The 23,327-nt window shown below is 42.4% G+C and overlaps 1 protein-coding gene across 2 annotated transcripts in view; it reads left to right on the top strand.

Moving 5' to 3' along the window:
- The window catches only part of LOC143039048 (uncharacterized), a 27,337-nt gene extending 7,977 nt beyond the window's left edge, over nt 1–19,360 (top strand). Inside the window, exons 2-9 of one of the 2 annotated variants that reach the window (XM_076208901.1) lie at nt 1,063–1,376; nt 1,892–2,076; nt 2,203–2,403; nt 4,103–4,180; nt 14,836–14,912; nt 15,736–15,902; nt 16,161–16,399; nt 16,729–19,360. In XM_076208901.1, the coding sequence (XP_076065016.1) occupies nt 1,064–1,376; nt 1,892–2,076; nt 2,203–2,403; nt 4,103–4,180; nt 14,836–14,912; nt 15,736–15,902; nt 16,161–16,399; nt 16,729–17,043 (1,575 nt within the window). In that variant the 5' untranslated portion in view covers nt 1,063 and the 3' untranslated portion in view covers nt 17,044–19,360. The remainder of the gene's footprint in view (nt 1–1,062; nt 1,377–1,891; nt 2,077–2,202; nt 2,404–4,102; nt 4,181–14,835; nt 14,913–15,735; nt 15,903–16,160; nt 16,400–16,728) is intronic. The other variant, XM_076208907.1, reaches the window with a different exon arrangement.
- Nucleotides 19,361–23,327: the final 3,967 nt, after the last annotated feature.

Below are 23,327 nucleotides of genomic sequence, written 5' to 3'. Positions count from 1 at the left end.
ATACCTCTCATCTTGCTTACCCTTACTCAGCACCACGAGCCTTCCTGCAATAACACCTGACAACAACGTGACAGCCACACCTCACCTTAGCCCCTGGCCCTGATACGAGATGTCATTTCCTTGACCGTCTTGTGACGTAGACCATTGAAGGGTGCCACACAGCCTTTCAAGTCTTCCATAGCAACAGTGAACCTTCCTTTCCAACGCAAATTTCCCCCTCCCCTACTCGCACAAGGACTCTTGAAAAAAATAATATATTCCTTACAACATTGGCAGGTCATTGAGACACCAACATACCCAGTATTAATAAAACCATATCATAACGTGGTCTGTCTCTCTGAGTCTCGCCTAGACCACCTGGTCTGTGACTTTGCACACTCGTTCTAACTTGGCACACACGAGTTACTCTCCCTCCTTGGAGTTGGTCCTAACAACCCCCAAGTTGGCACCAGCTGGCACGAGGTCTGTGGCACCTCGGCTCCAGCTGGCACCCGCCCAGCTGGTCCCGGCGCACTTGCGTCATGCCGCTCGCTCCTTGCACTTCCTTTGTCCTTAGTTTTTGGGCCTTAGTTTCAAGCTTTCACTACTCCTGAATTCAGATTCTATGACGTCATTTCCTCCCATCCTTTGTATTTCTTCTTCGTCTTCAACATGATCCAAGAATCGCATCCCAAATTACTTCTGCCAGCATTCCCGGAAGAGGGAGCGATCGCTCTCCTGTATTGTCCTAGATGCCGCTAACCGATTTTATTAAACTGGAAGAAAACCCTTACCCCTCAAAGGGTGAAGCCCATCTCAAAATCCGCAGAGAGAAGCAATAGTTCGTGTATATATACGCACGCAGACATCATTTACATACATATATTTGTGAATCGGCGAGGCAATTTTTTTAATGCGAACTTTATCAAATAAAACAGCATACTCGTTATTCATAACCTTTTTCTTGATATTCTCAATCTTCCTAACCAGCTTTCCTCTGCCTGCAATTCAACACATTTAGATTTTTAATACTTTTACTGTAAATCTGTTTAATTTAAGATTTTTTTTTTTTTCCCTTGAAAGGATGCCGACTGAAGTTATGGCCTCGGATGTGATTCAGGAAGAGGAGCCGGTCGAGAGCGAGGGCTCCTCCTCCGAGGTGGAGGAGGAGACCGTCGACCGTCCCTCCTCAACTGACAAAGAGAAAAGTGAGAAACACCCGACCATTCAACGCGAGCTCGCAGACAGCATTGTCCGCCTGGCGTCCGTCGACGAGCTCAAAATCCTCCTGGCCTGCGGCGCCAAGGTCAGTCAGCCAGTGACGCAGGGCCTGACGCCACTCCACTACGCCGTGTGGCAACGCTACCCAGAGGCAGCAGAATTCCTTATCAAAGAAGGTGAGGTGCTTGCTTGCGATTAAGCTAGTGTTTTATGAGGCACTGTTGCTCGTACACGTTCCCATGTTCGAGGCAGCAGTTCCTTATCAAAGAAGTTGCGGTTGTTAAGCTAGTGTTTTATGAGGTACTGTTGCTCGTACACACTCCCATGTTCGAGTCAGCAGAGTTCCTCATCAAAGATGGTGAGGTGCTTGCTTGCGGTCGCTAAGCTAATGTTTTATGAGGTACTGTTGCTCGTACGCACTCCCGTGTTCGAGTCAGCAGTTCCTCATCAAATAAAGATGGTGAGGTGTTCGCTTCCGGTTGTTAAGCTAGTGGTTTATGAGGTACTGTTGCTCGTTCGGGTCAGCAGAGTTCCTCATCAAAGAAGTGAGTTTTCTTGTTAAGCTCGTGGGATACGAAACACTGTTAACTGTACATGTTCCCATGTTCAGTTTTGATTGATTTTTGTATATACAGAACTGGTTAGGCAGTGAAAATTCGTCCTTAAGCATTTGTTCTTTGTTTTCCTCTAGGATGTGACATCAACGCCCGGGACGATATCGGTTACTCCGCCCTCCACCTGTCGGCCGAGCATGGCTACACAGACATGATGAAAGTCCTACTCGATGCCGGTGCCATCGTCAACTTCAATTTCGATGATCCCCTGGAAGAGTACCCGACAAACGCCACTGACGAACCACTCAGACTGGCCCTCAAGGTGAGGAATAGTCGCCTTCTCGGTGGCTTATGATGCTGTACAGACTACATAAAGCTGATTGATGATTTCCACGTAAGAACGAGCACGACGACTATATCATATGCATGATCTGCCCTTCTTTCTCAGCACGACCACTCCGAAGCGGCCAAGATGCTCCTTGAGCATGGCGCTAACCCCAACACGAGGTACTTCTTCGGCGCCGAGGTCAACCTAGTGAACCCCTTCAATACCGAACTGCTGCAGCTACTCCTGTCCTATGGCGCTGACCCCAACTCACGAGATCGACAGGGTTTCACACCGCTCATGAAGGCGTGCCGACTCCACCAGGTACGTAGAGCGTAGACTCTGGGTCCCAACAGTTAGTGCCTTGGCTTGGTGTGTACAGTAACTTCCGGGCAAATGCCTTGCATGGTTCAGGCGACTCCGCTCGTTCCGTTTCTTGCCGGGGTTGGTGTGGCAAGTCTCGCCTTGTGAACGAAGACGGGAAGTCGCGCCTATTGTCGTTTTAAGAGACCCATGTCGTGAGGGCAGCTTGTAGCAAGGGTTCCTTCTGCAGAAGCTCGCTTACCAGGGACTCTCGTCAAAGGAAAGGTACTGCACGGCAGATCGCGTGCATGCTGCAAGGGTGGGTACTTTGAGGGTGGGAAAACGGATTAGATTAACGGGGGAACCTGATGGAAAGTTGGCATTGCAAAGACTTCTGCTGCATGGGACCATATCACGCTGCTCCAAGGATCAACTACACCAACTGGGGGATATTCTGGGATATATTTCTTGTAGTGGACAACAACAGCAGCCGTGTGTGTGTGAGACTTCTGCTTCATTCGCCCCATATTAACTCCTGAAACCCGTGCAGTCGACTGCAGACACTGAAACTAAGCCACTTCAGTGGTGTGTTTTGGTTTTGAGCTGAAATGCAGACCAGTGACCCGACCTTAACCACAAGGCAGATACTTCCTGTAACCTGTAATAATCTAAATTTAAGTTCAAGAAATTATATATTATCGGTCTCTCTCTCTCTCTTTTTCTTTGGGGGCAGCGGAGACCTCCCTCAGGCGATGACACCACAATGATGACCCCACTTTTGTCACATCTTACTTGCGAACGAGGGGCCTAGCGTACAAAAATATGAGAATTGTTCACCATTCACACGATCCCATTATTTCCACCACTTCCTCCTCCTCCTCCTCCCGTATTTACTGTGGTGTTGATGTGATGTGCCCTACATCTAGTATGCTGCCTACCGCCCAAAAGGTCTGTTCTCTAAGTAGTAAAAGCGTCACCACCCAATGTTCACTATGTTTGTGTGTATGTTTGTTTGTATGCACGTGTACATATGCGTGTGTGTCATGACAGAAAGATAGAGAGAAAGAAAGAATGGCGTAGACACAAACACGCGCACACACACAACATGCGCGCACACACACACACACACACACACACACACACACACACACACACACACACACAGAGCGAGAGAGAGAGCTAGAGAGCGAGAGAGAGAGAAAGAGAGAGAGAGAGAGAGAGAGAGAGATCCACCTACTGTATACCATCCTAGTTCCTAAGATGTATCAACCATACTCGTATAGTTTCCTAAGGAAAAGTCACTACCTAGCTCTGTCCACAGCCTCCCTTGATATTCCCATATGTTACTGCCCCTCCCCCTCTTCCCCACCTCGTGTTTCGTAGTCACCATAGCCATTTGTCGAGCCAAATTCTAAATACGAACAGGCCAAGTCACTTCGGAAAGATAATTCAACGACATGACGTCATGAAGAGGCGTATAACACGCCCGCTTGGATACACAACCGTGTCTTCTCATGATGTGATATCGTTAGTTTTCTTTACAAAGTGAAACGGTCTGTTGGTATTTATTCTTTGTGTGTTAACCAGTTACTTGTCAGCCCGCCTATTGTGTCCGCTTGGCCTGTTTGCCTATCTGCCTGCTTGTCTGCCTGCCCCCGACCGTGACTAACGACACCTGCCCCGATGTCGAGAACTCCAACACAAGTTTCTCTCCCACAAGGATGCTGCCGAGGAACTTGAGACTCAGGGATCCATCTCAGGCCGGGAAGTTCTCCAGCACTTCGCGCTGACGCTGCGGGTGAGTTGCGTGAGTTGGCGAGGCCGCCGCCGCAGACGCTCCCTCCGAAGGGCGTGGGAAGGGTAGGGGGAGGAAAGGGGAGGCCCTGGTTCCTCTGATGTGTGCATTTCTCTTTTTTTTTTCTTCTTGGTTTGATGTTCTTTTCTAGCATACAAATTAATAGTAATGGCTTTTACAATTATGTAGAGTTTACATTATTTTTGTTCTTAAGAACTCCCCCCCCCCTTCAATGTATGGCTCAGATGGAGTTGGTACTACGGAGACAGAGTCGGAGGCTCTGACCTTTGCAGTGACCAAAAGCACGATCCCCTCTCGAAGGGGCAAAAGGCCCCCCTCCACCTCAGCCTCCTTCAGGTGCCACCTTCCTCCGAAGGCTGAAGTAAGGATCTTCCTTCACCTGTGAAGGGGCAAGGCGCTGTTCTCCTGAAGAGGCAGAAGGCGGCATACTCCAGACGGAGGAGGAGGAGGAGGAGGTGGAAGTGGAGGAGTAGGAGGAGGAGGGAGGGGATGGTGCCACTCCTGCCGAGCGCGATTCGCCAAGCGGGCTATCGAACGAGTCACGGCGCCGTCTCCCATTCGATGTGTCCCCACGAGGAACCGCCTTTCTTCTGTTGCAAACAAAGAAAAAGAATCTCTGGCGAATCTGCACTCGTAGTCACTCCCTTGCTCTCCCACAAAGGACGAACAGTAGTTCATGCGGTTGGCGTTTATGTCTAGGGAGAAGCAATCATGACAGTAGCATTAACATTAACTGTAGTTGATCAGATCCATTTCCGGGTGGAATGTGTGGATTGCTTTGTGTTGTGCGAACCAGGTCCTGGAGTTGCCCTCCAGTGGGTGTCAGCGCTATCCACCGCCCCTGCAGGAAGCCCCTTTCGTGTCCTGCCCTTCTACTCTCTCCCTTTCTCTCTTAACAGTACAGACCAGAAAGAAATGATCCCATTCACGGTCAGTGATAGGCTTAACAACAGCTTTGTTTGAAAAGAGATCTTTGTTTTCATCTCCCACGTAGTCGTATACAGTACACAGTCACCGTGACTTTAAACCACGGATGAATTTAGGGTTTACCATCAACGACCAAATTGATAAGTGTGCTTTATCTTTTAGCCCGGTTTAACGAAGGGAATGGAAGACTGGAAGGCCTCTGGCTTGAGGCACCCTTGTCAACCTTTCAGAAGTCCCCGGCACTCTTATTAGAAAATCTAAATTCTAGTTTGTCAGTATTTTGTTGATTCAACATCAGTGTAACAAAATTTTGTCCCTGGATAATATGAAAATACTCATCTTTACACTGATCCTGCTTTAATGAACAAAAGTTGATGACAGGGAGAGTCGGTAATACGAAAATTATTTTTGCCCTCAATATTGGCGGCACCCTCAGTTGATCTCACGGCACTCATTGGTGCCGCGGCACACCAGCTGGGAACCACTGCCCTAGACAGAACAACACTGTCGTCAGTAACTATTTACTATCGGGCGTTTCTTCCCTAGTTCAATACTATTCAGAAACTAACACTCAACAACTTGTTGTAGTAGCGCTGGTGCCCACGAGAGAGACTTTTCAGCATGAATCTACTATCTCAGCTCACGAATAGAGGCAAGACACAACGTGGCTACTGCAGGGGCGTCGTGGGAGCGAGTCCCCCAGGTCCTCCCTTTTCCCTCCTCTAGTCTTCCCACTACGCCGGCATTGACTTCGCGCTTGTTCTATCTATTCGAATTTCTCTTTCCTTTCAATGCACATAAAAGAATAGCCAAAAATAGTAATAATCAGGCTGCAATTCACTTAAATCTGAGAAGCGCTGTATGTGGATACTGAACCCTAAATGCTGCAGTGTTGTATCCAAGAGTGCATACATCGATCTCGGCCGCTCGACTGGTAAATCCGTCCCCATCGCTGGCATGTGTTACCTGTCAGCGACGTGGAAGATCTAGTCAGTCAGGCAGACTTGCCAGGTGCGTATTAATGGGTGGACAACTCTGAAATACCTCCCCCTGGCCAAAAAAAAAACTACCTTAGCACAATTTTCTCTTTAGTTTGCTTTGTTTTCTTTTACTGAGTTCTACAAGTAGATTATAAAATAAAAACTCTTCACCATAAATTCTGCCGCGCTCGACGTTCAATGCCGGCGAATTACTTCTACTGCGGCTTCTTAAGGAGGGAAACTATGGTCGAACGAACGAGCGAGGCCTCGACCACTTCGATCGGTTCACGAGACGACGACGGGACAAATGGTTTTGACCGCGTCGACGCCTCCGCCGAATAGGGGTAGTGGCTCCTCCGCCCGTACGGTCGCTTGATCTCGCAAACGGTTCTACCGTCAACGAAGTGGCCCGCTGCAGGAAGGCACAGCACGTGGCAACGAATCGACAAAGACGGGTCGACTCGTTAACACCGAGATACAAACAGAAGGGTTGAGATCTGATTAATCTATCTGTATCTTCGGGATCCTTACAGAAGTCCATAATACTTGGGAAGTCGGTGAAAGTCACCACTGGCCAGGCTCAAATCTCTTAGACGAGACCCCAGTTCTGGTCCAGAGACTAAGTACCAATTTATTCCAATAAGTTATCTCCCTGGGAGACACAAAAAAAAAAAAAACAAAAAACAGTAATAATCTAATACTAAGATAGCTCAAAGAAAAATAAAATAAAACCACGAGATGTTTTTAATGTTAAGAGAATAAAACCACGGTGTTGCTTTTAATGTTGTTACTGCAGAATCATGGAGTAGGGTGAAAACCTTAAAATTAACGAGTTTCCAAATAACTGTGACCTGGGAAAAATAAGCCCATAAGGCTACTTTTGTCGAGACAATACCGATTGATAAAATACACGGGAGGAGAAAAAAAAAAAAAAGACGGCTTTTATGTTACACCAGACTAAGTGCATACGAAGGACCTGCCTGATGAAGTAGAATGAAATTACTGTGCAGAGAAATGAAACGAAGAATGAACGAAAATATTTTTTTCTAAGACGACACAAGTGGAGAAAATGACTTTGTAACCTAAATTAATGAGCAACACATTGAGGTTAAAGCCAAATTAAGATATCAAACCTATTCAACTTATGTGTACAAATGCACAACTATCTACAAAACAATCTCAAAATGTATAAAGCTGATAGATTGAGCTACGGTACATGTAAGGAACTGGACTCGATACTCTTGACGGGCAAATTCAGCCGAAGGCACAGGAAGAAAAACATCCAGTGTCAGAGAATACAACATTAGAGGAAAATAAAAAAAAACATGAAAAGGAGTGTGGAGTTATGACACTCCCTAAAGAATATTTAAAGACGAGGATACGGAAGCAAGAAAGTAAATGAATCACAGAAACTATAATAGAATTAATGGTAAGTAACGACGCCATACTAATCAGTACCATATATGCACCCATCGATCTATGGCATGAATTGAAGATAAACACGATGAAATGCTCTTAGAAAACATTGCAGAACTGGAAGAGCTATCATCAGATCCCAATTAAACATTGCAGAACTGGAAGAGCTATCATCAGATCCCAATTAAGTGGTAATTGCAATGGCAAAAACACAGACTGGAGTTATCCAAAATCAGGAGAGGAACAAATAAACAGGACCAATGAACTGTACTTGGTCGTAATATATTTTCTACGTCCGTTTGGATAACCCGACCAACTGTGTGAAAACCCACTCTCCCTTACTGTTGGACTTGAAAAATGATATACATCAGATATGAACTACTGATCTTCTACAGACAACAACTGACAACATGTGTTCTGACCGGATACTTACTTGGATTAGGCACATAAATCGATCGATACATTTTTACTCGCCTCCCTCGTTCATACTTTTCCTAAACCTCTGTCGTTTTATACGAGTATGTTTATGTTACCAATTTTTCTCTGCTTCATGTCAGTGTTTCCGCTTCCTTTTCCCCTACACTGTCTTGCCATAGGCTTATTTCCCCTCTTTCTACCCTTGAATTATCATTTTTTTATATCCTGTTATTATCAATAATCTAATAAATTCGTACCACTTTTTTAAGTCCGGGTTCTGTTCTTTTCAGATTTTCATATACTTCTTGTATTCTTCTAAGACCATTTCCATTGCCTCAGTCCTCTTTCAGTTCAGAACAGTGAACACGCGTAACTTGTTCCCATGAAGAATCACTGACCACAACTGACCTCAATATCTACAATCTGTGACATCTTCCAGCGCACCTACGCTTTCTTTGTTACTTCTGTTATATTCCATGCATCTACCAGCATATATATAATTTCCTTACTCCTTCATCTTCTTCAACGCCAATTCCCTTGTGAACACCTTCCCCTCCTCCATCCTGTTCATTTGAACTCCAATATCGCGGCACTTCCTCTACTTTCAGCCACATTCGTTAAATTCTATAACGTTTATCCTCGTGTTCTTTGTCTCACAAACCTCCCTCACTAAATCTTATAGAACTTTACACAATACAGCATAAACCCCATTTCTCTCTTTCTTTTCCCATTTCCACTCCCCTTCGTTCTGACCATCCATTTTTTTTTATTATGGCGGACAAATGTTGAACAACCATGGGAACATCACATGCTCCCACCGCATCCCTACTGTTCCGTTGAACCATATTATCCTCTCTCTATACACTCACACGTACCTTGTTCCCCTCACACGCATTCTCCACTGTCCTTGGCAGCTTCTCTCTCGTTCCATATATTTTCAGTACTTCCTATAATATTTTTCCTCTACCCTACAAGTTGCCTCTATGTCCACGATTGCCGTATATATCTTCCGTCTTCTCTGCACATTTCACTTTCAAATCCACACGCACCCTAAATTCATAGAACGATTTTTTTTACCATTACTTTTGTCACCTCCTTTCTAATAGTATCGTCTTGTACATTTTCATTTTAGGTAGGGCATTTAGCACGCTTTCCCCACTGTAAATCTTACATTTCCTCTTATTTTCCTTCCCTTTATGAACAGGCTCTATGCATGCTTCCTTTCCGTCATGGAATTTTCAGATTTTTTGCTGTCCTTCACGATCCTCATCTTTTTTTAACATTTCCCTGCCATACCATCCAACATAGGTGCCTTGCCCTCTTTCAGTATTTTATTATATATCTTTAACCTCACTCATTTCAGTTTTCCTCCCTATTTTTTCTTATTTTATTTGTATCCCATCTGTTCGGTAGTACTTTAAATTCTCTGTCAACGCTACAACTTTACCTTCCCTATATCTCGCCTCATTCCCTTCGCTTACGAGTATTTACTATGTCTTGTTCCGTTTCCTTTTCGTCAGATGTCTCTCAATAAAAGCTATATATATATATATATTTTTTTTTTGCTCTTATCAACCCCTTCAGTTATCTGTCCTTTTCCTTGCATGCTTCCGTGTCCTGGCTCCCCGTTATTCTGTAATGTTTATTTATTTATTTTTTGTCATTGCCTCATCTTTTCAGCACACCGTTCTTTTTCATTTCCCATGCAATATCAGTTCATATATCTTTCAATCTACCACCCATTCCATACTATTGCGTCTAACACATCTTGCTCCCTTCCTCTCCATCAGTTGCAGCCAGACCTCGATTTTCCTGGATTTCTAATCATAAAGTCTATGCATACTGATCGTCACAACACCCTTCTCATTGATTTCGCTTCTCATCAATATTATACAGAATTTGTTTTCAGTTTCGCGATGGTACTTCCCCATACCTTGTCCACCATCACGACACTCAGATCTTCCTTTGTCATTCACTTTTTCCTTCCCTCTTATTAAGGCATCTCACACACCGACGCAACCAGAAAGCAGTATTCTCTGTACGTTTACCCACTAGTAATCAGTTACCTGCATTTCTGATATAACAAAGGAAAATTATATGTCCATGTCCATATAATACAAAGAATACTACTTTCAGAGTGTAGGTTTGCGTTGCGATCTGTTTCATGCAACTGGTTGCATTGGTGAGCGAGCTACCTCCCTCTACTCCTTGGTCATCGTCGGGTTGACCTTGTTTATCGAGAGTATAAATATATTTTCTCCCTACACATGTCTGTTACACGGTTTCATGTTTATGATATCCCTCCACGATCCATCCACCAAAGCTATGGGTCTTCCTCATCTTGAGATACATTCTTTGGATTCCTCCTTACATGTGCCATGAAACATCACACACACACACACACACACACACACACTCACACGCAATATTTTATACTTCTTTTTTGACAAAGATCAGTACACAGATACACAAGCAACCGATTTTCAGTGTTTTGTCTCCCTCGTATCTCGGGTCCCAGTCCGACCAAGGATGTGATGACGACACTTGTCCACACAGTTAGCAAGGATGGTTTAAATCAACCAAAACCCGTACCAGGTAATACTCATACTTTGGTAGGACAATTCAATACAGTTCTCAATGGTGGTGATACAGTAACCACCGATATATATATCTGCTGTTCTGCGGTACAACTTTAACCATGTCATCTGATCCAACTTGTCCATGTTCAATGTAGAGTTCTCATTTCAAACTACAGTACATGGAGAATGGCGTTCAAATCGGTGCCTTAATTTTAGTCCCTTCTATTCTGTTTTGCTTGCCATCTCATGGCATCCAGTCAATAAAAAATTTACTCTCAGTTTTTTTTCTTTCTTCTGGCTGATTGTCCTACCAACTTCCATTTCCGGTCTTTCAACGTCTTTGAGATATACTGGACTCTGACCTTTTCTCTTGAACAACTCTTCCAGCTTTTTCAGCGTTATTCCCAGCAATGATCTCTCCATTGATTTCCGCATACTACTACTGTACTCCCTAGTTTAGTTACTAGAGTTTTCATAACTCCTCATTTTTCACATCTGTTGATCATAGCTGGGAATACACACTGATGATCAAACTTGGGTTTCGAACATACAGGTAGGGAAGTTCTTATGGTGTTCTTGTAATTACCACGCATTTTCTAACAAGCTGTGATATGTTTTATAATGTAATAATAATAATTTTGTCGATTTTAGCAATTTGTGTTGTAATATTCTTCATCTTTTATGAGACCCCCATCATCATTTATATACTTTAAAATTTAGACTTTCGTTAGTTTTGCTTTATTCTTATGCCAAAACTTATCTGGGACTTTTCTTACTGAGATTACTAAATTTTTTAAGCATTCTACTGTATTCTACAATAAGAATTATTTGTAAATCTAACATAAAACTTCTCTCTTCTTGACCAAACTCTACAAGAAATATTCTTTGAATCTTCTACAGCTTTATGTAGTAGAATCTCAACTGCACTATTTATCTAAATTTCATTTAGAAACCTTATAGTATAAATGTTTGCACTATGTTTGCATATTGCTTAAACTGTACAAATGAGGTTACAACCTTCTCGACACCTTACTAACGTGTAATAAGCATTGAAAACAGTTTACATCATACATATACATACATATACCAAGGCTTTTTCTCCCTTACAAGGAAGGTAGCCAAAAAGGGAAAGGCATAAAATAATTTCCACCCATTCCATCCCTGAATACACTCCACACCTCTCCACCCTCCCTCTTATCTGAGCACCTCCTGGATGACGGGTCATCCCTGCACATCATACACAACTGAAAAAGGCTAGTTCAGTTTTGGTAACAGATAAACAAAACTGAATAAACATATGAACAAGTAAATGAACCCATGAATATATTAATATGCAAATAAATAAACAATTAAATCAAATAAATAGATAAATGAATAAACAAACACAAGTAAAAGAACATACATAAGTATATAATTAAACGAATTAATAATTACAAATTACCACGCTAGATCTTACTGCCTTTGTAGTTACATACCAAGAATGATGACCGCAAAATGTCGAGAAGCTTATTTCCTTAGTTGTACAAATTTCTTTTTACTTCGTTATGAACACCTGGTCCACACATCCTCCAACTTAGTTTGTCCTCTTTTACCTTTTCCTCTATGACCTGACCTGACCCATCATTGTTCTTCCGTATACATCTCCAGGTGTACTTAAGACATTGATTCCTCGGCATTTCCTACGCCAGTCTCTGTCTTCTTCACCACTAAAAAGTGGTGAAGAAGACTATTCTAAAACGACCACCTTTTCCAATCTATCAGTCTCTCCCTCTCTGTATCTCTCGTTCTTTCTCCCATTCTTTTTCTCTTATATATGTATGTGTGTGAGTGTGTTACTCAGTTTTCCTCTAAGGCAAACGCGCTGCAGTTCATAACGGCTCAGGGCTCAACCACGGCAGCCAGTCGGCGCGCAGTATGCGAGTTCGGCTAGGGTAAACCTGCTGGCCGCTGTCGATGCGCTACGTTTCGGTGTGCAGAACGCTCGCGTGGTACGCGCCGACTGGCTGTCGTGGCTGAGGTCTGAGTCGTGGTGAACTGAAGCGCGTTTGCCAGAGAGGACAACTGCCTAACAGGTAATATATATATATATATATATATATATATATATATATATATATATATATATATATATATATATATACACACACACACACACACACATCACATATAGGAACCAACGACGAGTACCTGCAAGTGACGCTCCAGCGTAGGACACGAGAAAGAATTGTCCCTGCCAGGCCGTCTTCAAATCTGTCAACACCTTGACCTCCATCTGGAGGTGCAACCCTGAAGGGCCAGCACTTGGTCTCCGGACCGGACCTGATTTCTACGTCAGCTCAAACTCTGTTTATTCCACCTTTTCCACATACAGAGAGCTGGCAACTGGCGACAGCTCCCCTCGTATTACTGGTCATAAATGACATAGGAATCGTCTTACACCAATACAACAGACTCCACTCCACGCTTTCTTTCCAAGGACCTTCGTTGCCGGTCTTCCCACGGGTCCGGGTTTCCAGTCAGTGAAACTCGTGGCAGGAGGTCCACGGCCCCTAGGAAACCGGCCATGGCCACTTGCTCAACCCATAAGCCAATCAATGAAGAGATTTCGTGTTGCTGTCCGGAAGGAGTGACTGTGGGACAGTGTGGTTTTAACTGCTTCGTGTCTTCTGGGTGGTGGTTACATCTGGGACAAATGGTGTCTCTGTTGTCAGGTCAATCCTGTGTTGAGACTGTTTCACTACGGGGGTGGTGACCCGAACGTAGGATTGGTTTCGATGCTATTTCTCTATTGGGTTAATTTCCATGGGTGTCTGAAGTAATTGAATTTAGCAGTCTTTTGTGGAATATTTGTTTTGTGATCTTAATGTGTAAGTGTCTTAGTATGGGTGTACTATGGGGAATTGGTTGTTGGTTTAGACGCTTGAGTAAGATACTGCTTGTACTGTTTCTGTGTTGTGTTTGGTGGACTGTAGGGTGGTGGGTACCAGGGCTCTTGCATCAAACTTTGTGTTTATCATTTCATTGTTGCAGTATGGGAAAGATTTAGTTTCAGGGTGTAGATGCTCCACTGATGTTGTCTTAGTTCAGCCCGTTATAATTTCTATTTTCTATTTTGCGTTCTTGCAGGGAGTCTTAGTTTTCTTTACTGCTCTGTACCATGCTGTGAGTGTGTAGTTAAATGTAGTTCTTATGAGTTGCATGTATTTAGTAATCATTTTTATTTCTGCTGTCCAAGCCTCGTAACTACAGCCCTTCTAAGTATATTCAGTTTATTGTCTTAACTGTCAGGTCTTATGTGTATGAAAATCATGTGTATCGAAAAGAAGACCAAGTCTTGTATGATTTTGTCTTATGAAAGAGGTAGACAATTTAATCTAACCATTGGGCGCTTCTTAGGCTCATGGTAGTCAGGAATATGAAACTTCATTGAGGACTTCAGAAAGGATGCTGACACACAGTTTGGTGTCAGCCATAATTCTAGCTTATTGAAGTAAATCTGAGCATTTTGGCTGTTATCTTGTAGTCGTGGTACTTGGCTATTATCATTGGGCCATCTATATGTATGAGAGCTTTGTATGTGTATTACTTGTTAGGTGTCTGAAGGTTGTGTGAAAAGGTTAAATAGTATTGGTTAAAGTACTGTTCCTTGAGGGACTCCGCTTACGATACCCAGTTGATGGTTGTTCTAGAATATTCGCCTTCCTTTATTAGGGGGGCAAGTTTGTCAACCCCTTTTGGTATTGTTGCGAGTTTCATTTTCCACGGTCTTTTTGTCAGGATGTGTCAGACTGCCAAAGGGTTAACTTCATTTATTGCCACCATCCTATCAAGTGTCACTTTTTCGTAGGAGCCTTCTACTGTTTGTTGGGTGAGGCTTGTGAACAATGTGCTGGCGAAGAGATATTCTTCGAATCCATGTTGATTTAGCAAAGTAGTTATGTATCTGTTCGTTCTTTCTAGGACCAGTCTTTCCAACATTTAAAATATGGTAGAGAGGGGAGAGATAGGCCTATGGAATACTGGGCTCTTTGGCGGTTCGTTTCTGGGTGGAGATTATATGTGCCATTTTCCAAATTACTGGAATGCTATTGAGCCTCCAAGGATGAGTCAAGATAACTGCTGCTATGGATTTTATTGCTTCAGGGTCCGGCATTCTTGTCTTAATGTAGCGCGACTTCCTGCCATATATGCTTTCCTCTTACAGTAGTCCTGTACCTTTCTCCTTCCATTTGCTCCTCTTCCTTTGCCTTCTCGTCTTCCCCTTCCTATCCTGTGGTTGTTGTCCTCTCGTGTTCTTATGTGATTTGTTTCTCCACAGGGTATGGAGGCTGTTTTGCTCCTCATCTCTTTCGGGGCAAATGTAAACGCCAGGTGTGACGGCAGACATGACTACAGGTAGGTCGTCTTGGGGTGTGCCTCCTTGTACACTTGAAAACAGTCAGGAGTGATTCGTTCCCATGCATCTCGTACATAAACCCTTGCATATACAGTTCGCCTAAGGCCAATGAGTATTGCACTTCGGCGTTGTTATCCTTGATGGCAATACCCCGCCGAAAAGGTGGTCACAGAGGTGGTAAAAGGGAAACAGAAGGTCGAAGAAAGGAATGTTAAAAATAAAAAAATTGGCCCGCATTCTTGAATAGAAATTAGTCTCCAATCATAAAAGAATAATGTGTACCTCTGGTTCATATGGCTGTCATTAAAGCCCCTAGAGTGTTGGTTGTATAAATATTATGCAGTTGATAACTAATCCTGGATAGGGATAAAAAGGTGTTGAGCAATATCCTTCCGGTGTCTACCGACTTGACACCCCAAAAAATGTCACTCAGGATCTCACCAAACACGTTTCACTGATCTCGAAGTCTAATGAACATCTAAATGAACCAATAATGATGGCGGCAGATGGCTCATGAACAATACCAGACCTCGTTCACAAATCAGAAAAAAAAAATATATATATATATATATATATATATATATATATTTAATATAATGCGGTATTCAGAATTAGGCCTTTATTCAACCTATAAAAGCAAAGCACCAATACTTATTAATATTTTGTGATTTTTGAATTGGTGATATGTGCCCGTACTCATGTCACATTATATGTACTTGTAGCACTCTCCACCGGGGTAGTGGGTTGCGGGCATACTATTATTATCTTACATTAAAGCCTCCTCAAGTACTCCAACTCACTTGCTGACCTCTTCCTCCCCAGGTCGGTTCTCCATTATGCAGTACTCTCCGGTTCTGTGGCTATTGTGAACTTGTTGGTGAAGCAGGGCGCCATAGTGCAACAGGAGGACGACCACGGCAAGCCTTCTCCCCTTGATCTCGCTATCCTCAAGGGCGACATCGAGGCCGTCAAACTTCTTATCGAGGAAGGTGAGTCTTGAAAGATGATATTTACATTTCCTCAGTGTATTATGACAAGAGCATGATGGGTAACGAGCAGATAGGAATAAGCCAATGAGATGTGAAGGTGGGAGTGGGGTCCAGAGAATCAACAGATTTGTGCAACTTCTATCGTATGGAAGTCCGGTATACATCTCAGACCAAAAAACCACTTTAAACTGTACAGTGACTGATCATAAAAGGAACCACACATGTTCTATTTAAATTTGTCCTCGCTTTCAATTATAGGAGCCAATGTCAACTCCAGCACACCCATCATTGGGACCCCCCTGCACATGGCCTGCAGCGAGGGAATCCCAAATCGCCTTGATGTGATCAAGCTGCTTCTGGAGAAGGGCGCCAATCCAAACCACGTGGTCACTGGGGAAGACGGTTCACCGCTGCGTCCCGCCCTTGGGGAGTATCTTACCTCCAATGACAGTCCTGACGTGCAGGTGGTCAACATTCTTCTTAAGTACGGTGCAAAGGTCAGTCGCGTAGTTGCAGTATATACACCCTTAGTAGATTTGAAGTTTCCGTGTAAGCAGTGAGTTATGTAAAAGGTATGGCATGTTATACCTGTCAACAGGAGCATGTAGAAGAACAAGCATAATGCAATGCAGACTTGTTTATGATACGTTAGTTTCATGCCCTACAACTCTCCCAAGTAGTGTCAATAATTTCTGAATCTTGATGATGTTGATCACGTTGTAGTCACTCACCGAGCTCATGTTATAATGACTAATTGATTAACTGGAAGAACCGACCGTAACAGGTAGTCTCTAGGTTGTTCATGTTGTTACTTCTCCTCCAACAGGTCGTGATGCAAAGTCAGAACAGAGACCCCCAGGGTATCCTCAACTCCCTGCCCAACCTCATGAAGCACCCCGACGTCCTCATTACCCTCCTTGAGGCCGCACAGAAGTTCGACCTCGCCATCATCAGAAACTCGTCTTTCATCGATGATGACCAGAGGGAGTTCTTCTTGAAAGTGGGCCAGTCTCCGATGCCTCTCAAGCACATCACGCGTGTCTTCTTGCGACAGAACCTTGGGGGCAACCTCCCTACCAGGATCGACGACCTCGAGTTGCCAGCTATTATGAAAAAGTACCTCCTTTATGAAATTAGCTAATTGCTGGTTGGGTCCTCACTGTGGGTACTCTACTTGTAAGGTATAAACCTTCGGGGGATGTTTCATCTTCCTCCCGGTAGACTTCCAAGATGCAAAACATTGTTATTTTGAGTAGAGGTTAAGTCTGATCCAAAGAAAGTGCCCTTGGGGTACTCTGTTCTTCGCGTCATGCGCGACTTGACGCAATGCACTTGCCAGATCTACGCAGAAGGGTGTCTTCATCCTGTCGTTTTGTGTATGTGATATATATATATATATATATATTATATATATATATATATATATATATATATATATATATATATATTGACTACACATAGTCGAAGAATCTGCGCACTTGTTCATTCATGCACTATCATTTTATCATGTAAATGTATATATGTCATAACTAATCATAATATATGCATATTAACCATTTGTTCTCACTGGGATATGACAAGATGCATTGTGGAAAGTTGCATGTCATTGTGATTTTAACCAATTATTTCCACTACGATTTGAACTTTAAGATGTTAAATATTTTGTATGCTTCGATGTAGTGTTAAGGCCATTGAATTCAGAAATTCGGAAAGGGCGGTTGGATGGGAACAAATTGATAAAACTGAAATTCACCGTTTCATTACTTCAAGGTGTACCATAAGGGTGCTCCTTTGACCCATTCACAGCATCCTGTAGATACTTCAATGTGATCGTCAAATTGTTGAGCCTCTTTTTTTTTTAAGTGGTCTTCAAACCATTCTGTTCGTGTTCGTATAAATCCAGTTCTTCGCTTGGCAAAATTATTAATATAGAGTAATGGGTTTTCTTAGTATATAGTGGTAAAAACTTTTGTAAATGCATTTTCTTTACTTCGTCATTCGTGCAAATATTCTCAAAATGCTTCTTACCAGAGACGTCCGCATGGGCATATATTTACATTATCTACACGACTTGCATTTTGATTTGAAATCATACTGATATTCTACAACTTAAAAAAACAGCGAAATTATACGTGACGACCGTTAAAGTTAACATATTCTGGATTCCTATGAGGGGCTGGTTAACTGCCTACCCTTGACATTACTTTTCCCTCCGGACGTCTCTGTATCTCACCTTCAGAATGCTTTGTGATCACTTGGACGCGTCGCCTTCGTGGCGGCACACCCAGCCCCACTTCTACTCCCATAATGCCCGTCAACGCGGGCAGCGGAGTGACGCCCTTGTAAATATCTGATACCTGAACATATGCGTTGCACATATCAAGTCCTGTATATATTTTCTATTTGATTTGATATTTTTGTAATTATTTATTTACTCTTTTTTACATTTTGTAAGTTCATTTACGACTTTGTCGAATGTAGGACATTCGGCATCATGGACAAAGTAGTTACATGTCCATGGCCAACGACTAGTCGATTCCTTGATGTGTCAATATAAAATGTGGCTTCATTCGATAATCACCGAAATAAAAACACAAGTACTCAGAACTTAAAATCTTCGCTGAAAAAAATATTTTTTAAAGTGCTACATGCCAATTATATGACTACCAAGGATTGACTTTATAGTCGACTGGCCTGACAGAGTTATAATACTTTCGCTTGTAAGATGCTTTCGTAGAAGCTTTGTTATTTGCAAAGCCTCTCTTTGGTAAATTCTACATTTGGTTGACCGAGGTGGATCCGATATTGCTGAGACAGGCTTAACGCTGAAGCTTGAAATTCTGTGTTATTCCCTGCGATATGTCATCCAGTGTCTAATTAGATTATCAACGATCCAGTCTAATTCATTAATGCGTAGGCTCTGCCGCCAGCATAGTCCGGCATGGGATACAGCCAGAGGATTGATTTTTTTTCGAAGACCATGTACGTTATAATACCCTAGCTTTCTTGTATATCGAAATAAAAGATTTGCTTTCATATCAGGAGAAGTGACGAATTTAGTCACCCACTATGTTGGTACGAAACGAGTGTTTCCTAAAAGTCCATGAGGATATAATGGCCAGGGGACACTAAGACAGGCGGGCCTCCAAATTGTTACATGTAGCGACACCTGGATTAGGTTTTGTCGACAAGTAATCGTGTGCTTTCAAATTTTATTTACATGTTTGCTGTATTCGGCGGAATACGTGTTAACCTAGCAATTATGCCACCTATGCCTGCTCAAAAAAAGGTTGTTTTCTTTGCAAGTTTTTACTGCAATTGTCCGTGCAGAGCGTTTGCCACAACATTTGGATATTTAGTATCTGTACAGAATCAGCAGTGTTGTGGTGTGGTGGGTTGTGTGGACAGAGCGATATTGTTTATAACTTATGAATACGAAATAAATGTGAATATTATAATCATGTGTATACTTTCTTAGTTCCTCTCGAAAAGTTTAGTGTTCATGCATCAATAAAGAAACCCTCCATACAATAACGGTTAGACAACTTTATGGATGGGGATGCCAGGTGGTAATAGACATGGAACTGCCTAGTGTAGGCCTTATGGTCTCTTGCAGTCTCCTTAATTTTAATGTTCTTATAACAATTTCTTCTGGTGCAACATGTAAAGAACTGCAATAGGTCACAAACTTGAAGAACAAGGCGACAAGAAGAAGATACTGATCAGGGAAATCTGATCAATTAAATCAAGTTTCCACTTCACTTGTCGAGATCGTTATGCTTCTTACACTTTTGTTTCATCTGACTAATCTCCAAAATACCTCTTAGCCTCTCGGTGGTCTTCAGGATAAGGTCCTTCTCGACAATTTTGGACTTCTTTTTGGTCAAGATTAAGCCTGACACTTGTTCGATTACTCCATCCTCATTAATCACGGTTCAAACCCCATGATGATTCAATGACCATTCCACCCATTTTCTCTTCACAAGTTACCCATCCTTTCAGCCCCTGCCACCCTATGCCTGTTCTCAAGAACGACTGAAGTTCTCCTGTCTTCCTAAAATTCTCCTCGAAGTGCAAAAGATAGGAGACAATGGAGAGCGGTTGTAAATGGATTACGAAAATACGCGAACAGAGGGAATACCCTTGTCTTAGTTTTTTTTTTTTTTTTATCCCGATCGGATGAGGGAGGGTTACCATACGAAGAAGCGGTGGGGGTAAACCAGCTTCAGCTACCGGGCCCTGCTGTGGAGGCGTCTGTCACTCTACTTTACCTCTGATTCGAACAGCGTACAAGGTGTTTCGGATGGGAGAGGAGACGAATGAATTCTGGACGGGGGTGTAATGGATGCATGCTTTGACTTGGAAACCCTTTCATGTATGCATGCATGCAAATATGTACGAACATTGTTGTTTTGCAAGCTACATCTCATCAAACTACAAAAAATAACATGCTACTATCATGTACGTATAAAGAAATAGTTTACCAGTCATAAAATTTTCCAAAAACATGATTAGATACAAGATTCCTAATTTGTGCAAAATACAAATTCAGAAAGTTGCCGTATGTCTCCATTGGTTGTATTTTTTCTCAACTTCCCTGTCAGAAGAGACCAATCATTTACATAAAAAATGCTCAGCACAAATTGTCCACCACTTATTTCATCCCGATCCCCACATAGTGCACTTCATTGAGATAGAAATAAACACGGAGTAACGCGATATTTCATATTAAAAGCATCACTTAATCACACGGATTAATTTCACCTAGATCACCTCTTTGAAAGACGCTGGCCACAAACATATGTATCCTGCCATTTTTTTTCTCGATGTAATGCTGCCCCACAATTTAGTATTATATATACATATAACAAAGTTTTTTTCTCCCTTATAAGTGAGGTAGCCATAATTATTGAGAAAAATTATAGAGTTAGGATACATCCCTCCCGAATTCCACGTCTACCTACCTCGCTGCAATTGAGTTGATTGTCTGGGGAATCCTTTCTCGGAGACCAATCGAAGCAAGAAGTGGGAATCAAGAAGGAGCCTGTAGCTGATCGTCCATATCCCATTTCCACTTCTTACGACCACTGCATTTATCCCTAGGAAAACGAAGAATGTTTGATCAGTTGATCAGCTTAGCTGCAATGATCAGACAAGCTAAGCGGGCCGAGGGTAAATGAACTCGTTTCCGACCCAACATATGTAAATAAATGCGTCTTCATCACACCTACAAAACTACTAACGTTTACGAGATTTAGCCAACAGCATTAGCTACTCTTCTGCATATTTTAATATAACCATAAACAACACTACTACTATCTGCGTTTATATTCTTTGCAAATGCGCTGTTAGGCGTTCCCCCACCCGCAATGTTTGCTCCTAGGGCTGACTACATCCAACTTCTGTTTGAGGACAAACCATCTGTGGACAAAAATTCACTGGTTATCTGCGTTTAATAAAACCTTTCATCTTGACCATAATGAGGCTGAGATCAAGATGGCGGCGATAACATCCCGCTTCGTCTACGTGTAACGAGAGAAGAGTTCCTGTCCTTTCATCTCGGGGGTTTCATTGCCACTCCTTTCGAGAACCTGGCTGGTGCACTCCTAGGAAGGCTTCCTAATTTTACATCGTCCACTGACAGTCTCTTCACCACCACTGCCTGGCGTACTGCTGCTTCGTAACTCGAACGCAAGGCCTTGCGGCTGGATTACATTACTACTCGTTTCCAGAACATGAATGCTGCTGCTCCTAGTAAGACTCCCCGTGGTATATCTCCCAGTGATTGCAATTGTACAGCTAACTCTGCCCTAGTAGACACGTGTATAGATTTATCATTTTAAGTTAGTTTAGACGACATACCTAAGCGTCATCCACAATGATGGATGTTGACTGTAGATATAATGTACTGTATATAAAACCAGCGTGTCATGTGAAACACGTGTCTCTTGTGAATACATGAATGCCTTTCGATGTAAGTTCATAAGAAAATAATAATCCCAAAACAGTGGATTTAATCGCCAGCTTTGATAATATTTCATCCAAGAGGCAAGGTAAATAATAGGACGACTATGATCACGCAAACATAACAAATAACTGATACCACTGCTCCTTGAATTCGGCAAAATTCATCAACTGTCAGTGACTCGACCTACTGAGTCGCAATGAAGAAAGCTTCTTTATCTTCGTTTCTATTCTTATATTACTTTTACAACCAGATTTCTGATAATTATTATCAATCATAATTAATGATACGATAATTCAATGGATGCGAATTCACATTCCAAATATTTGAAGGAAGAGTCAATGTGATGAAATAATCAAGTTTAACTCAGCCTTGAACGGCCACTCCTACCCAGCATTCGCTCCCAAATGCCACCGTACCTTGCAGCACACACTGAATACTTATGTACAATAACAGTTGGAAAATATAGCAAATTCTGACGACATAAGACACCATTCAAGAAATATGCAAGACTAGGCAAAGGAATGCGCGCTGTTGCTATAAATTACATAGGGATCTACATACGTATACAAATTATCTTGGAAACCGTTACAAGTTTCAAAGTCATGTCTGACGCCAGCACCTGATGTATAGCACGCGCATTCACAGATGAAAACGAGTATATAATATTTGTTTATACCATCTGCGGCAATACACTCAACAAAATAAACCACTATAATAAATTCTTACATGGGCAAGAGATCGAATGAGATCCATTCTAGGATGGGGCGAGATGAGGTGTACAGAAAATGACTAGGCTGGGTTACACCGAGCAAGTCGGGGCCGATTCTCGCCAAATGCGAATTTGAACAGCTTGAAGAAGACTGCTTGCAGCATTCTAAGAACACTTCATCAATCTACCTAACATTCGTAAAGGTTTAGTTCCTTTTATTTTGCTGATAAGTTTCTCAATATATGACGCAAAGGTAATTTGACATTTGAAGACTGGAAAAACGAAAGATTGTTACCGACGTCGTTTCTACTCGAACGAACTCAACAGTTGAGGCTTCCTCGGTGAAAACGCAGCCTAAAATTTGCAACAAGCAATCATGTGAATCTATTGCCATACATGAGGGTTCGTTTTTTTTCTTCTGATTTACCGAACAATAGTACAATGGCGTTCCACAAGTATAAGAGCTGACACGAGCTGTTCCTTGCATACATGAATTTAGAAAGAATAACCATGTACACATAGGTTCACATGTTACGTTTAAAAGGTGAAACTAAAAATATCTGATAGATCTAGACAAAAACAACTAGAACTTAAAATGCGACACAAAATTCCTGTAAAAATCACCTATTCATGCGAGACATGACCATGTTATACAAACGCATCACAATTTTATAGACAATCACATCCAAACGAGTCTGCTACACCTCGCATTTGGAACTTTGTCTAATTATGCCTCTCATTTCTCATC

This window comes from Oratosquilla oratoria, chromosome 2, assembly GCF_046742065.1.
Source record: "Oratosquilla oratoria isolate Oo_2021 chromosome 2, ASM4674206v1, whole genome shotgun sequence".
In the NCBI taxonomy this organism is placed as follows: domain Eukaryota; kingdom Metazoa; phylum Arthropoda; class Malacostraca; order Stomatopoda; family Squillidae; genus Oratosquilla; species Oratosquilla oratoria.
This window is presented reverse-complemented; position numbering and strand designations above follow the sequence as displayed.